Source organism: Nyctibius grandis, chromosome 8, assembly GCF_013368605.1.
Source record: "Nyctibius grandis isolate bNycGra1 chromosome 8, bNycGra1.pri, whole genome shotgun sequence".
Taxonomy (NCBI): Eukaryota; Metazoa; Chordata; class Aves; order Nyctibiiformes; family Nyctibiidae; genus Nyctibius; species Nyctibius grandis.
In genome coordinates, this window is record NC_090665.1 from 22,306,534 (window position 1) to 22,319,413 (window position 12,880).

Sequence of the window (12,880 nt, forward strand, 5' to 3'; positions counted from 1 at the left end):
ATGACAAACCATTAGTGTTATGTACAATTGCATCTTACTAAAATTACACAGAGGATAAATCAATTATACACATTAATTTAAACAATAGGTGTCTTAGAATCAATTCTGATTCTTGCACAAAGTGAATTGGAGGTGCTGTTTTGTACTTTTTTTTTTTCTGGCATAGGATATACACACGTTTTCCTATTTTGTATTATTTGTATACAATTTTATTTCAGTAAGGAAAAAAATCCACCATTCCTAAGAAATAACATTTTGGACAGTGCATAATGTTTTATTTCTACTCTTCCTCTCATATATTGTCACCTGCATAGCCTGGAGCTTTGTCACATTTACTTTCCTGCTCCCTGGAACATATCTCTAGTCATTGCTGTCCTTCATTGCTCTTATGAGCAAGGATTCAAAATAAGGAATTTGAACATTTAAGATCTGATCCTATCTGACAGCAGCTTACCCTTTGATCTAAGATTTGTCAATCCAATCCTCAGCAACTTTGCTAGCAATGGAGATGCTGACAACTATAGAAGAAAAATACTGCTTCTAGAAGTGTCTCATCTTTGTCTACAGTGAACTTCAATAAGCTTATCAGTCAGGTACAGAATGCCCACGTTATAAGCAGCTTGTCTTTCAATAACAATCTGAGCAAGTTTGTAATGACATGAACACATTTCAGAGTCCTGTAGCTATGTGAGACATCGCATCTGCCAGCCCCACAAGCAGCTGAGAAATGAATTGTATTGTACTGCCACCCATTTCCTATCAGGTAACTTTGGGAGTTCTGTTGCTGCGTGGCTAAAAACAGGAATGATGAAATGGGAGGTTAGATTTATAAGTGCTTCTGCAGGGTTGAACTGAAGTTAGTAAGGGAAGGAAGGGTTGGTATAGACTTTATCATTTGACCTAGCTACAGGATGGCTAAATATGTATAGGCTTTGTCCAGCAACACTATCTAGAGATAAAGTCTGGGAATCCTACCACTAATTTTTCTGTTGGGTTTGTTGTTGTTTTCTCGGTCTGTCACCAACCTGCCAGATGCAGATTTGATGAGATAAAAGGAGTCACGGGATGGAGAGTTTACAAACCCTGAATATGGCTGTAGCCCTCCTGTTAGCAGTGTGCAGCATGCCTCCTACACAGAAGGTCATAGGTAGTGACTACAATATTATAGAATGCCTCTTCACAGTTACATTAGATGTTGTTTGTGATATCAACATTAGTTTATTCCATCAGTGCTTCATTTGATGAAAATTTCCCCTGCAGACTGCTTAACAGAGGTCTTTATATCACTTTGATACTTAGTACAGATGAAAATGCTTTATCTTGAGAAGCTATTAAATATCTTGTTGGATATATTGGCATGTTTGACCAAAAATTCTGGGATCTTTTCTTTGGTGGTATTTGTAAACACAATACAGGACACGGCTCAAATGGGTTTTTCCTGCATCATCTGACTAAAACAATTACTTTCCATTGTTTAATCCTTCTTAAATCATAATTACAGTTGTAAAATGACTGGTCGTTCTCCTAAGCAGAGAATTAATGGATTAAGATGGAGCAGAGAGTGTGCCATGCAGTTTTTAGAGCATTGCCATCATTTGCTGCACCATAATATAGAGACAATACCTGAAGGGAAGTAGAACAAAAATAGAACTCGTACTGCCGTGTTTCTCCTACAGATGGGAAATCAATAACATATTTTTGATGAAAGGTGTTAGCTGCAATTCTTATTTGTAAATGCCATGTGACAAAAATCTATGTAGCATTAACAAAAAATGTTCATGGACTGCTTAAAAAAAAATTATATTTTCTTTCATTCACTTGTAAAATACATTATGTATCTTCAACTGCAGAGCACCTGACACAAGCAAGCACACTAGGAATAGCCAACATGGGAATGAGAAACATTGTCCAGAGCCAGCATCAAATGTTTTTGCACTTAGACCTCACTGGGAAATGCAAAGTTCTCTGATAAAATAGTTTGAGTATTTCAGTAAATAAAAAAAGTCAGTATCTTTGGCTGTGGGTCAGTATGACTTGCCACTAGAAGCTGGAAGTAATATCTATTGTAATTCTTCAAGACTTCACTACTGTTACTGCTACTAGAAAAAATGCAGATACTTAGTAAATTTTTGTTTTTACTAAATATTTCATTTAATAAGTCTACTTTGTCTCATAACTGAAAACAGTAGTAAGAATACTTTAATTATAATTTCTTCTAGCTTTAATTTTCAGGAAGATGGTGTTGCTATGCACATGTATTTAAATCTTCATAACACAAATATATTAAGTCACTAAGAAAAGTATGTGAATGGCCAAGTAATAAAAGGAAAATATTTAAGTACACAAAAAAGTGTAAGACTACAGAAATCATATCATAAAACTAAAGAAAATTTGAACATTTTTTGTGTTCTCAGGCTTCAAAGACTTCTTCACCTACCAGAGGAGCTCCATTCTCTATTATACCTCAAGAACAAAGAGTATATAATCCAAAAGATGTGCAATATTGGTGCTTAGAATTTTTGAGAAAAGTTAAATTGAGACAAGAGTCTTATCTCACTCCATTAACTTTTCTTGTGCTCCTTCAGTATTTTTAGTCAATCACCTCATCGCATTAATCACTATTTTCTATTGAAGCTTCCTACAGAATTATATGCATTTGACCTAAGAAGTATTTGTCTTAGGTTCAAGTATGGTCAGATAGTAAGTAAGGAAAACTTAAGCTTGCTTATGATGAACTAGTTTATGTGCTACCTAGTTGAAAGGAATAAATGAAGTCTTCCATTTACCCTACAAGTAGTACAAGCTGCTCAAAAAGGCAGGAGCCTTCAGTTTTAGAGAAATACTACAGTTTGATCTGGTTGGTTCTGTTACCATCAGGGAACTGCAGCTTTCCAGTGTCCTCAAAGTTTGTCTGCTTCTCCTCCTCTTGCTTGTGGAGGAAGATGAAGAATAGGAACTGTCTGCCTGGGGATGCTGTGCTCACCAAACCCTAGCAAAGATTTTCAGTCATTCCTGATAGGAGACAGTATAGCTCAGACTCTCTAATCAGGCAAACCTTAGGTAATGCTGTTATCAAAATGGTGGCAAACAAGGTTGATTATAAAAGCCTGCTTTTCTAAGAAAAGTTGCTTTACATAAAAAGTAAAGCATTTCTTTATCTTCATGGTAAGTGTGTGCTGGGAGAGGAAAACAACAGCAACTAAAGGTTCGTACAGAACTGCCTTACTAGTTTATTCAAGTGCCTGACTCCTGTTTATGCAATGGCGATATCCTGATCCAATCTTTAAAAATAAATATTTGCTCTTATATACAACAAAAGATATTTACCAGCATTTGCCATACTGTGATATTTTTGGAATATTATTATTATGTTCTGACTTAAATATTTGGAAGTGGTTGAAGGCAAGCATTGCTGTATCCTAGCTGTTGGTACAGGGTGGACTGTTAGCAGCAGCCAGTGCATATATAACAGCCAGAGCAACTCCAGCCTCAACTGATACTCAATGTGTGTCTCAATAGAGATATTTGGAATTGAAGAACTCATTTCAATCTGAGTTAAAAGAGAAGTTTCTATTATCTTCTGTATTAGTTGTGTCTTTTATTATATGAGACATTACAGTTTGACCTAAAGAAAGAAATGATAAAAACGCTACTGATTAATCTTACTGTCATGAAGTGGTTGTTCCTGCTAACAAAGAAGAGGACATTATGTTCTCCTGCAATATATTCTATCCTTTATAACCTTCATAGCAAAATAGCCACGTACAAAAATCAAACTGTATGGTTTACTCTTATCCCTTCAGTATTTATATTTCTCAAAGGGAAGGCAGAGGATGATAACCGAGAATACTGGCTGACAAAACAGCTTGGTTAACGGTCTGTGGTACTATACTCTTTGTGGTTATCACCAGATTGCCAAAAGCAATATCTAATCTTGACTGGAAAAACAAGAAAGCCAGAGAAAAAAGGGTGTTGTTTTCTGAGACGAAACAATTTCAATTACCCTTGGAGGCTGAAAAAGCTAACATTTCCTTGCAGTGCTACAAACATTTCTCAATTGCCACCAGGTGTACTAAGCTAGTGAATATTATCAAGACTAATAACTTCCACAACTGACTTTGAACATTAGTAGTACTAATAAAGTTGGATCTTACTTTATCATGGTATATTGCCTTTGAATTCACATATAAACCCACAAAATTTAACTGTTAAGCTAGTCTAATGATTAAAGTATGCTGAGCTAATATTCAATGGCTAAAAATAAATGCAGTTACTAAGCAAAGTTACATACACAAATGCTTCATTACACAGTATCCCTCACATCTACAAGTCATCAGTAGAAATAGTGTTAATTTTCTTATATATTCATTTTTTAGAATTATCGGAAATTCTTAGATATGTTAACTTATAAATTAAACATTTTTCACTTTGCCTAGTATTATCTGTTATCTTCTATCTCCAACTGGACATCTACAGATTCAAAACAGATATGGAAGAGGATTTAAGCTATGATGACCACATTAACTACAGCTTTACCCAATTATGTTGTTCCTTCCTGCAGTAGCATTTTATACATTAAAAGGATATGGCTTTTTTAAAATGTTATCTACTACTTGGTTTAACTACATCATTTTACAAGAGTGAACAAAAGAATTTGTGAATGCATTTTCCAAAACAGAGAGATTTTTAGCAAGGACTCATGAGTTTGTCTCTCAGAGACCCCATATGGTGCAAACAGACTATATGGGATCAATAGCAATGCCTTGCCTATGATTATCTGTGCTGGCACTCTTTCTAGTGATTCATTTGCTATGCTTGTTTAGTCTAAAGCTTCCCAGGGGTGGAGACTGCTGGCTGTACTCATTTAAAAATAGTGACTATTGTGGTTATCATTTAAGAATCAATTGTTTGTGACATACACAAATTAAATAAATAGGGCTGAGTAGTTCTTGAATGTTGAACTGGTTTTGGTTCCCAGAATGACAAAGGTAGGCTGACTTATTTTCGTAGAAACTATACAGGATGGATGCAATAAGTTTCCCTTTAATGATAGATCAGAATTCATCTTCTCTCCATATTTGACTACTCATACAGGCAGTGGCTGAAGACTTCTACAAGGTAGACAGTAATTCCATATTTAGTCCTCAAATTCACTTCAAACAAGCTGGTTTAAAAGCCATATGCTAATATTGATGTTAAACTATCCTCATGGAGCACAAATTGTTACTGCTCTTCCCCTTCCCTCTTTAAATATTTTACAGAGTATTGCTTCTCTTTATCTTAGGGAGATGTGAAAGGCAAATTGTCAGTAAAGACTAACCAGAGTAACAAGCCGGGGGATGCACCCGTGTACATTTAGTTTTATGAATCAGGTTCTACGGAACTACTCAGGACAGCACCTACATTCACAAAAGTGCTATGTTGAATCCTGCAACACCTTCCTCTCACTCTTACTCTGCCAGTCCTGGCTTAAGTAGTTCTCCAGCTACCGTTACACAAAGCAGGATGCTGGCAAAGTTGCCAATTTGCTAATACTTCCAAACCACTCTGCTCGATGACGGAAGGCAGATTCAGACATGGGGAAAAAACAGCTCAGGATTTAAAAGCCTTGTTCATCCATAGCTGCCCATAGGTGGGTGCTTTTTTCAGGTAGAGCAGCTGGGAGTTCTTCTTATGATGGAAAAAACATAACTGAATCTCAAGTTTTCAGCTCCTTTTGCAAATAAAGTGTTAGGCTGCACATTACTTCTGCTGCTGTATTGTCAGCAGGGAGAGAGGAGTGCGCTCTTACACAATGATTTTTATGATGTATTTTCTTGCATTTAAACAGCTCTATCTCATCCTTCCAGGTTTTGACAGGCAGTTGGGCAGCAACTTTCTATTTAAGCTCATTTCTTTTGTACTTATCCTAGTGTTACAACACTCTACAATTATTCTTCTTATGAGATACAGTGATCATCTATTATATTAGAAGTTTTGCTTTGAGGAAACTAATGATAATATCAGAGAATGCTACAGTAACACTGAACATGTCTATTTTGTTAGACCACTGTATCTTGGGATGGAGATAAGCTTCTTTGTGTACAGAATGGAGAAAAAGAAGGTCGTGGCTGGACCCAGTGGATTGAAGGAGATGAAATGCACCTGGTAAGATTATGTAACGGGTTTTAAATACCAGTCTATCAAAATGGCTAGATGTAATGCAGCAGGCTGTGTGCTATGTTATCTTGCCTTATTTTGCCATAATTATGTATTGGTGCAGCATTTGACTTGTTTCTAAAGCAACAATTTCATTTGGAGCCATTATGCTTTTATGTCCCTTACAAAGACTGCCTGATTTCAAAGCAGTACTCTTTGTGTGTTAACTGTGTGTCCAGACATACCAGCTTGAAATGTTTACACTGAGGAAGACATTTAACAGAATGACCTTCATACAGTCTGTGAAATACGCAGTGTGGGAGCTTGTGAAATTATGCATCCAACAATAAGCCATAAGGGGAAAATACACCATTGTTCTTTTAAAATAATTACAGGCCAGACTGCATTAAAGCCTAGAGAACTAAACCAGCAATTAAGTTTTTGAAATGTCATGTTCTTTCAGATCACCATTTTTATCTAAGTTAACAGGACCTGAAAGAAGATGCCTATTCTTTTCTCACATAGCTCTTTATAGCATCCTCAGTTTCTCATCAATGTGAGTAAAAGGCAGTCTTCCTGCTGAGATAATGAAATACAACCTCCATTTCTGTTCGCTGTTCAGTACTATTAGCATTCAGCACTCTAAATGGGTGGTGTCTAAATATTCAAATCAGTAGCAGAGTTATGAAATCTTTGCAAAACTACCCCAAACCCCTTATTACTAAACACAATTTTCAGGAAGTACTGGAAGTCCCAGAAACCAATTCAGGAAAGGAATGTATGTGACAGATCTTATCACCTGGACTACATACTTGATATAATGCAGGTAGAGAGAAAGTTACTGTGTAAGTGATCACTTTATAGCTGAGGTCATGTGCTCACTGAAAATAGGAGGGAAGCAATAGAAAAGAGGTTCTAGAATTTCCTGTGTATACATATTCCCTCTACCTATATACAAACACACTAAAGTATTTCCACATTACCTCCCGGCTTCACCACAGCTGGTGCCATGACACTAAGCATAAGCCCTTTCAGATCCTCTGCTGGCAAACAGGTTGCAATTAGCCATACAATGTCTGGCCTAAAATTTCATCTTGTACCCATCCCATCCCATATAAAGCAATAGCAGTAGTTGCTCTTGGATTTCTCTGTATTGGCATCCCGGTTTCTCTCCCTTGCCAGCTCCACAGTCATTATCTCTTCCTGTTTCCTGTCCCCAACACCAATTTCTTTAGCCCCCGCTTTCTCCTATCCTTACTCTGATTCCTGCTCTAGCCGTACAACCTAGCCGTGGGCCTCCAGGCCAGACCACTTTCTATACTTGACCCTGTCAAGGGTTTGATTTTGGAAGTCATAAATTCAGATTCAGTTGCTCAAACGTATGTGTCTAGTGCCACTTCAGGTACCCCAAGGTAACCTAACTGATCTGAGGCTGCTTTTCCAGAAGGCTGTGAAGAGTTCTGTATCATACCTGCCAGCTCATGCAGGCATCCATGCACTCATTGGCACCCATGCAATTTATCACAATCTGTCTCTCATGTACACAACAGTCAGTACAATTACTTCATGCAAAGGAAGTAACCAAGTGTTTTAGAGGCTGGTCCTTAATATTTCAATTTTATCACTTTTTATATTTCATGAACTTCAAAAGTTGTCCTCTTTATTTCTCTGAATCTTTGTTAATGTAACTCTCTCCATTAAGCATACAGTAAGAGAGTCCCATTTAGTACCTTATTTTTGACCAGCTAAGATTACTAGGTCCTGTACTTTTGAGAGTCCTTTGATACAATGGGCAGTTACCTCTAAAAAATTGATACTTCGATAGCTTTATGATCCTATTGAACTTTACACAATGAGCCAAGTGTTAATTTAATTCTTTCCACAGTTCTGTAGAGAGTAGCACCACATCCTTTAGTAGTTTATCGCCTCCTATTTTCTTCATTTCATTCTATGGTCTGTACTTTGTAGTTCTTTTTCCTCCTTGGATTCTATTTTATGTGAGTGACTTATTTGACCATTCTCCATTTCCTTTTGAGTTTTATTGCCCTTTTCTATTGTATTGATTGCTTCTGCTCTGTCGGTTTTTGTCATTGTCAGCAGATCTCTTAGCCGTTATTGCACACTCCTTCTTCCAGATTACCTATATAGAAGTGAACAATACAGGTCCTAACTAAAATCACTGTATCAGTCTGCTTGTTCATCAGTTCATCATGAAGCACGTTCTCCTATTAGGGACTAGCAACGTATGCCAATAAGGTCATTGACTCAATGTAAGGTTTTTTAATATCTCATTTTATCGAAGTCCCCCGGAAGAAAATGTGCATAACTTCCCAGGAAACTCTGCCTCCTGTTTCCTCAGAATATTCTGACAGCTTTATTAAAAGTCTTATCTTGAAATAGAAAGTACATCCCTTCTGCAAGGTTATATATAACCTTTGTCTTTATGTCCCTTGAGAAGTTCCACCCCTTTTTCTTCTTCCACCAGTCAACACCTCCATACATCCCCGCACATACTATGTGCACTTCTCAGGTCTAACTTAAATAGTTTCGGTAATGAAGAAGATTAAACTGCATCTTCAGTGAGATTAGGTAAACAACAGTCGGCCTCACAAATCAGCGCCCAAGGTGAAAACATCATTGCACCTGCTTATGGGCAGTTCACGAAGATCCAATGACTAGCAAGTAGGGATTTTTGAAAAGCTCTTATGGAACACAAAGGAACAGTAGACAGCATTAGGCATCCAGTACAGTCAAGTTCAGTCAAAACTCACTGCTGTGCTGTGATTTATAGACCTAGATCAAATCTTCTATATACAACTACCTGTCCTTTTCTAGCCATGATCATTGTGTTGCTAGAGTGGGCTTTCAGCTGATTTCTGGTTTTGTAGGTTTGAACTACAAATCATCAACATACAGATTCAGAATTGGTTATTCAAATGCATCCCCAAATAACTTCTTTCCGTGTCCAAAATAGAGAATGCCCATTTCAAAGACCTAAGCAGTTGCACACACTGCAAATAGAGAATAATGCATCAGGAACATATTTGGCCCTTTAAGACTAGGATCCCAAAATAACTTCTCGTACTCCACCTTTCACCAGAAAACAAACCCAAACCAGCTGGTTTCTTTTAGCATTAAAAATAGGCTAAAATATGTACAAGCTACCCAATCTAATTTGATAGAAAATTGTGGATTCAAATTAAGCTGGACATACACATGAATGTATAATGTATGTGTCCTATGTAAAAGTTGCATTTTTAAATTACTTTCTCTTCCTAGGAAATAAGAGTGTGTGGAGTCAAGTGTAAGCAGGTCTTTAAGAAGGTACAGTGAGCCTACTGCTGATACAGAAGTGAACAGTAGAATTTACAGACTTACAACCCAATCTCCAAATGCTAGTAATGAATATCATCAGTGACGAGAGCAAACACAGAAATGAAGATCACATTAGAACTGTATAGTTAGAATAAAATATTTTTAACAAATCCTTTTAAATAAATAACTGCAAATAAAACTATTTTTAGAAATGCCAATTAAAGATACTAAACACTATAAATGTGTGCGTACCATAATTCTTGACTGCGCCTAAATAGGACTGTTTGGTATAAAGCAAGATACTGGAGTTCAAGGCCTTGTAAGCTAATTTTGTACTTACAGTGGAAATCACCCTTTATAGCCTTAGCAAGGGGCCTTCAGGTAGTCTTGCTTTCAAATGTTGAATTATAGTTGTAGGGAAGTGAATAAGAACTGTAGTATGTGGCTTACACTTAAATCCTGATTTCACTGAAGCCAGTGAGAATTTTACCATCAGCTCCAATGGAGCAGTACTTCACTGAAAGTATTCCACCAAAAATAAAAATATGATTTCTCAAAATATGTAAAGGTATGGATCAATAATCTGGAAAAACAGTACTTACAGAAGCATGGCCAAGGGGCAATTCTTTTCTAAATGCTTTTGCCAATATCTGTCCATTCATTTTCTTTTTCTTTCTGGATAAACTAATAGTAAGATCACTGCTAGAAACGGTATATAATTGTACACACACCACACAAAAGATATGACTGTCATTGCTTGGTACAATATCATTTGCAGATGTTTTTACGACCCATCATAGTCCTTGTTCTCATGCAGACTGAGTGCATAACAAAGCACTGGCCTAGCAGTTTCCAACACTGATTTAATCACTAGTTATATTAATAGTAATTTGCAAACCAAATTGTCATATTTTCAGTCTATCAAGACACCAGATATACAATTAGCACCACCACTTCACATCAAGTTCAAAAAGACACAAGGATACAGGGTGCCTGGTTGGATCAGACCTTTAGCACATGACAGAGTTACAAGCGTCTCCTGTAACCATTATTAGCCATTTTCAAGGACTTAATCAGTGGGGAAGTTGCTATGGCAGAGTCAGAGGTGTTCTAAAATGGGAACATACCTTTCCCTACTCTGCTGCAACTCCTGTGCATATCATTGCTTTTGCCTTCTTTGGGAACACAGCACTGAGACTGAGAGAAATTTTAGACACGTAAATGGGAACAAATGCCGCCATTCTCTACTAACCAGAGACAGTTTTAAAATATGCACTATTGTTAAGCCTGTTTAGAAAAGTTAGCAGCCTGATCTAACATGAAGAGATGGAGGTTCAGAAACAGTCATTGTAAACTATAAAGTTAGTACAGCAGGGACTATAAACTTTCTGAACTATGGCATTTCAACCGTACTGTATCTATTGTGAGTGTAGCACCAGACATGCTGTAATGGACATCTAATTCAATTTTGTGAAGGTTTGGATTTTACTTTACATCAGAAAGTACACAGAAAATATTATCCATGAAGACTTAAGCATCCCCATGTGATAAAGAGGTGAAAAATTCTACCTCTCCATGTAAATTCTTGTGTTACTCTTGCAACAGCTGTGGCTCATACTACTTAGAATTACAGACATATGTAATGCAATTGTTTAAGTTTCCTTGTATTTTTTTTCTTGGCAATACATAATACTGATGCCTAAGGAAGACTCTGGGAATTATACTTACCTAGTCAATCAGATACATGCAGAAGCTGTTTTTGTCTCATGGAAGAGTGTGTTTGTCATCTAGCTATGTTTCCATAGCTAAAGGGATATCCCTCCTGACTGATACACAGACCAGCAGTTAATAGTGATTAAGTTTTCTTCTACTTGGAGGGGGACAGGTCAAAACTGGTTACAGTTAAATAAGATAGAAAGGTTGTCGGGGAGGGAAAAGGATCAGAAACCTGTGTGCCTCTGGTTACAAATATGGCTCTGCTTCAGTGAAATTGCAAACAGCTGTCTACTAAAAATGTTATTTATCACCTTACACAAGGTTGGGGATATCCCAGTTGCCAAACTTCAGTGCATCAGTCATTTGTTTTTCTTGAAAGATTATTGGACACAGAAACTTCTTTCCTTCAAGTTTCTAAATTATCGATTTTATAACCATGCACACCCTCCAGATATCTCTTCACTCTTCAGCCCCAAGAAAAGCAAGAGAACGATGGTAAACAAGGAACGAAATCCGACTTCTCATTTATAACAGATCTTAATTTTTTCAGACCACCGATATTTTCCTTCTCATGTAAAAATTGAAACTACACAATAAAGAGATGGTTCACACCACTATCCACAATTAAACTTTGCATAATTCTTCTTAATGTTCAGCACTGACTGAGACCTTTTTTGAAATGTAGTTTTCCTTCAATAGAACTTGGAAGTTCGTAACCCTTCATTCACCAGATATCTTCTAATTTTTGCCTGCAGCTCCCTGTAGTATTGTGTAACATTCACAAACTCTTTTTGCAGAAGGTTGTAAGTGGATCAATTAACATCTAGCTAAGTAAATCCAATTGTTAAAAGCTATTATTATAGTAATCAAACAGCTTTTCCCTTTTGGGTCATTTGGTACAAGGGCAAATTTAGCACGGTACTAATAACTAATGGCTTATCAACCAGAAGCAATGTAACATGCTTCTAATTATGGAGAAAAGGCAAGCTCAGGAAGTACTTCCACAGTTCAAATACAGAAACTTCAGAAATATTTAACTTTGAATACATTCTCTTCAAATCATCTCAATTGCTTGTCATTATAATTGTAACTAACCTCTTGTGTCTACTGCAGCAACCATTTCCCTTGGAAACGGAAATTATGTTCGTTCATTGCTTCCATGATGATGCTCTCCAAATAATGTGTATAAAATAAGCCATGCTGTTTCCATAAACCTTTAACAACTTGTTATCATAAAAAGTAATTTAAAACTTCCTCCATAAAATAGCTGCTTACTGAATGCGTAACATTCAACAATTACTTGACAAACATCAGGCTCACAGACTACTTTCAAAGCTGCTTAGTAGCCAGTGAATTTATATCCAGATTTGCTTACTCCTCAGGAATCAGACTTCATATTCATTTTATTGATCTTCCACAGAATTTCAGATACAGTTTGCCGATACCAACCCTGTATTTCTGCACAACTGCATTACTTCCAGATAATGGACAACGAAAGACCAGTGCTTACAGCAGCAGTGTGAATGGAAAGGCAGAAAGGTGCATTTCACCTAACTTCCTCCTTTTCCTCTTCCCTCTTTCCCTTCAACTCACTTGCTATCCAACGATGTTGGATAGTCTGAGTAACAAGGTCTGGAATACAGCTAGTTTTCTACTGGCTTTCGTAAAATTTCGTCTGTCCTCCCACCCAAATTTCACAATTGTTCCATAC

At 36.9% G+C, this 12,880-nt stretch overlaps 1 protein-coding gene across 5 annotated transcripts in view; it reads left to right on the forward strand.

The window, feature by feature from the left end:
• Positions 1-12,880, forward strand: part of RBP1 (retinol binding protein 1) — a 34,842-nt gene that overhangs the window by 7,499 nt on the left and 14,463 nt on the right. For 4 of the 5 annotated variants that reach the window (XM_068406181.1, XM_068406179.1, XM_068406180.1 and 1 more), the window contains one exon: positions 6,046-6,147. In XM_068406181.1, the coding sequence (XP_068262282.1) occupies positions 6,046-6,147 (102 nt within the window). Of the gene's footprint in view, positions 1-6,045; positions 6,148-9,417; positions 9,695-12,880 lie in introns of those variants that run through there. The other variant, XM_068406182.1, reaches the window with a different exon arrangement.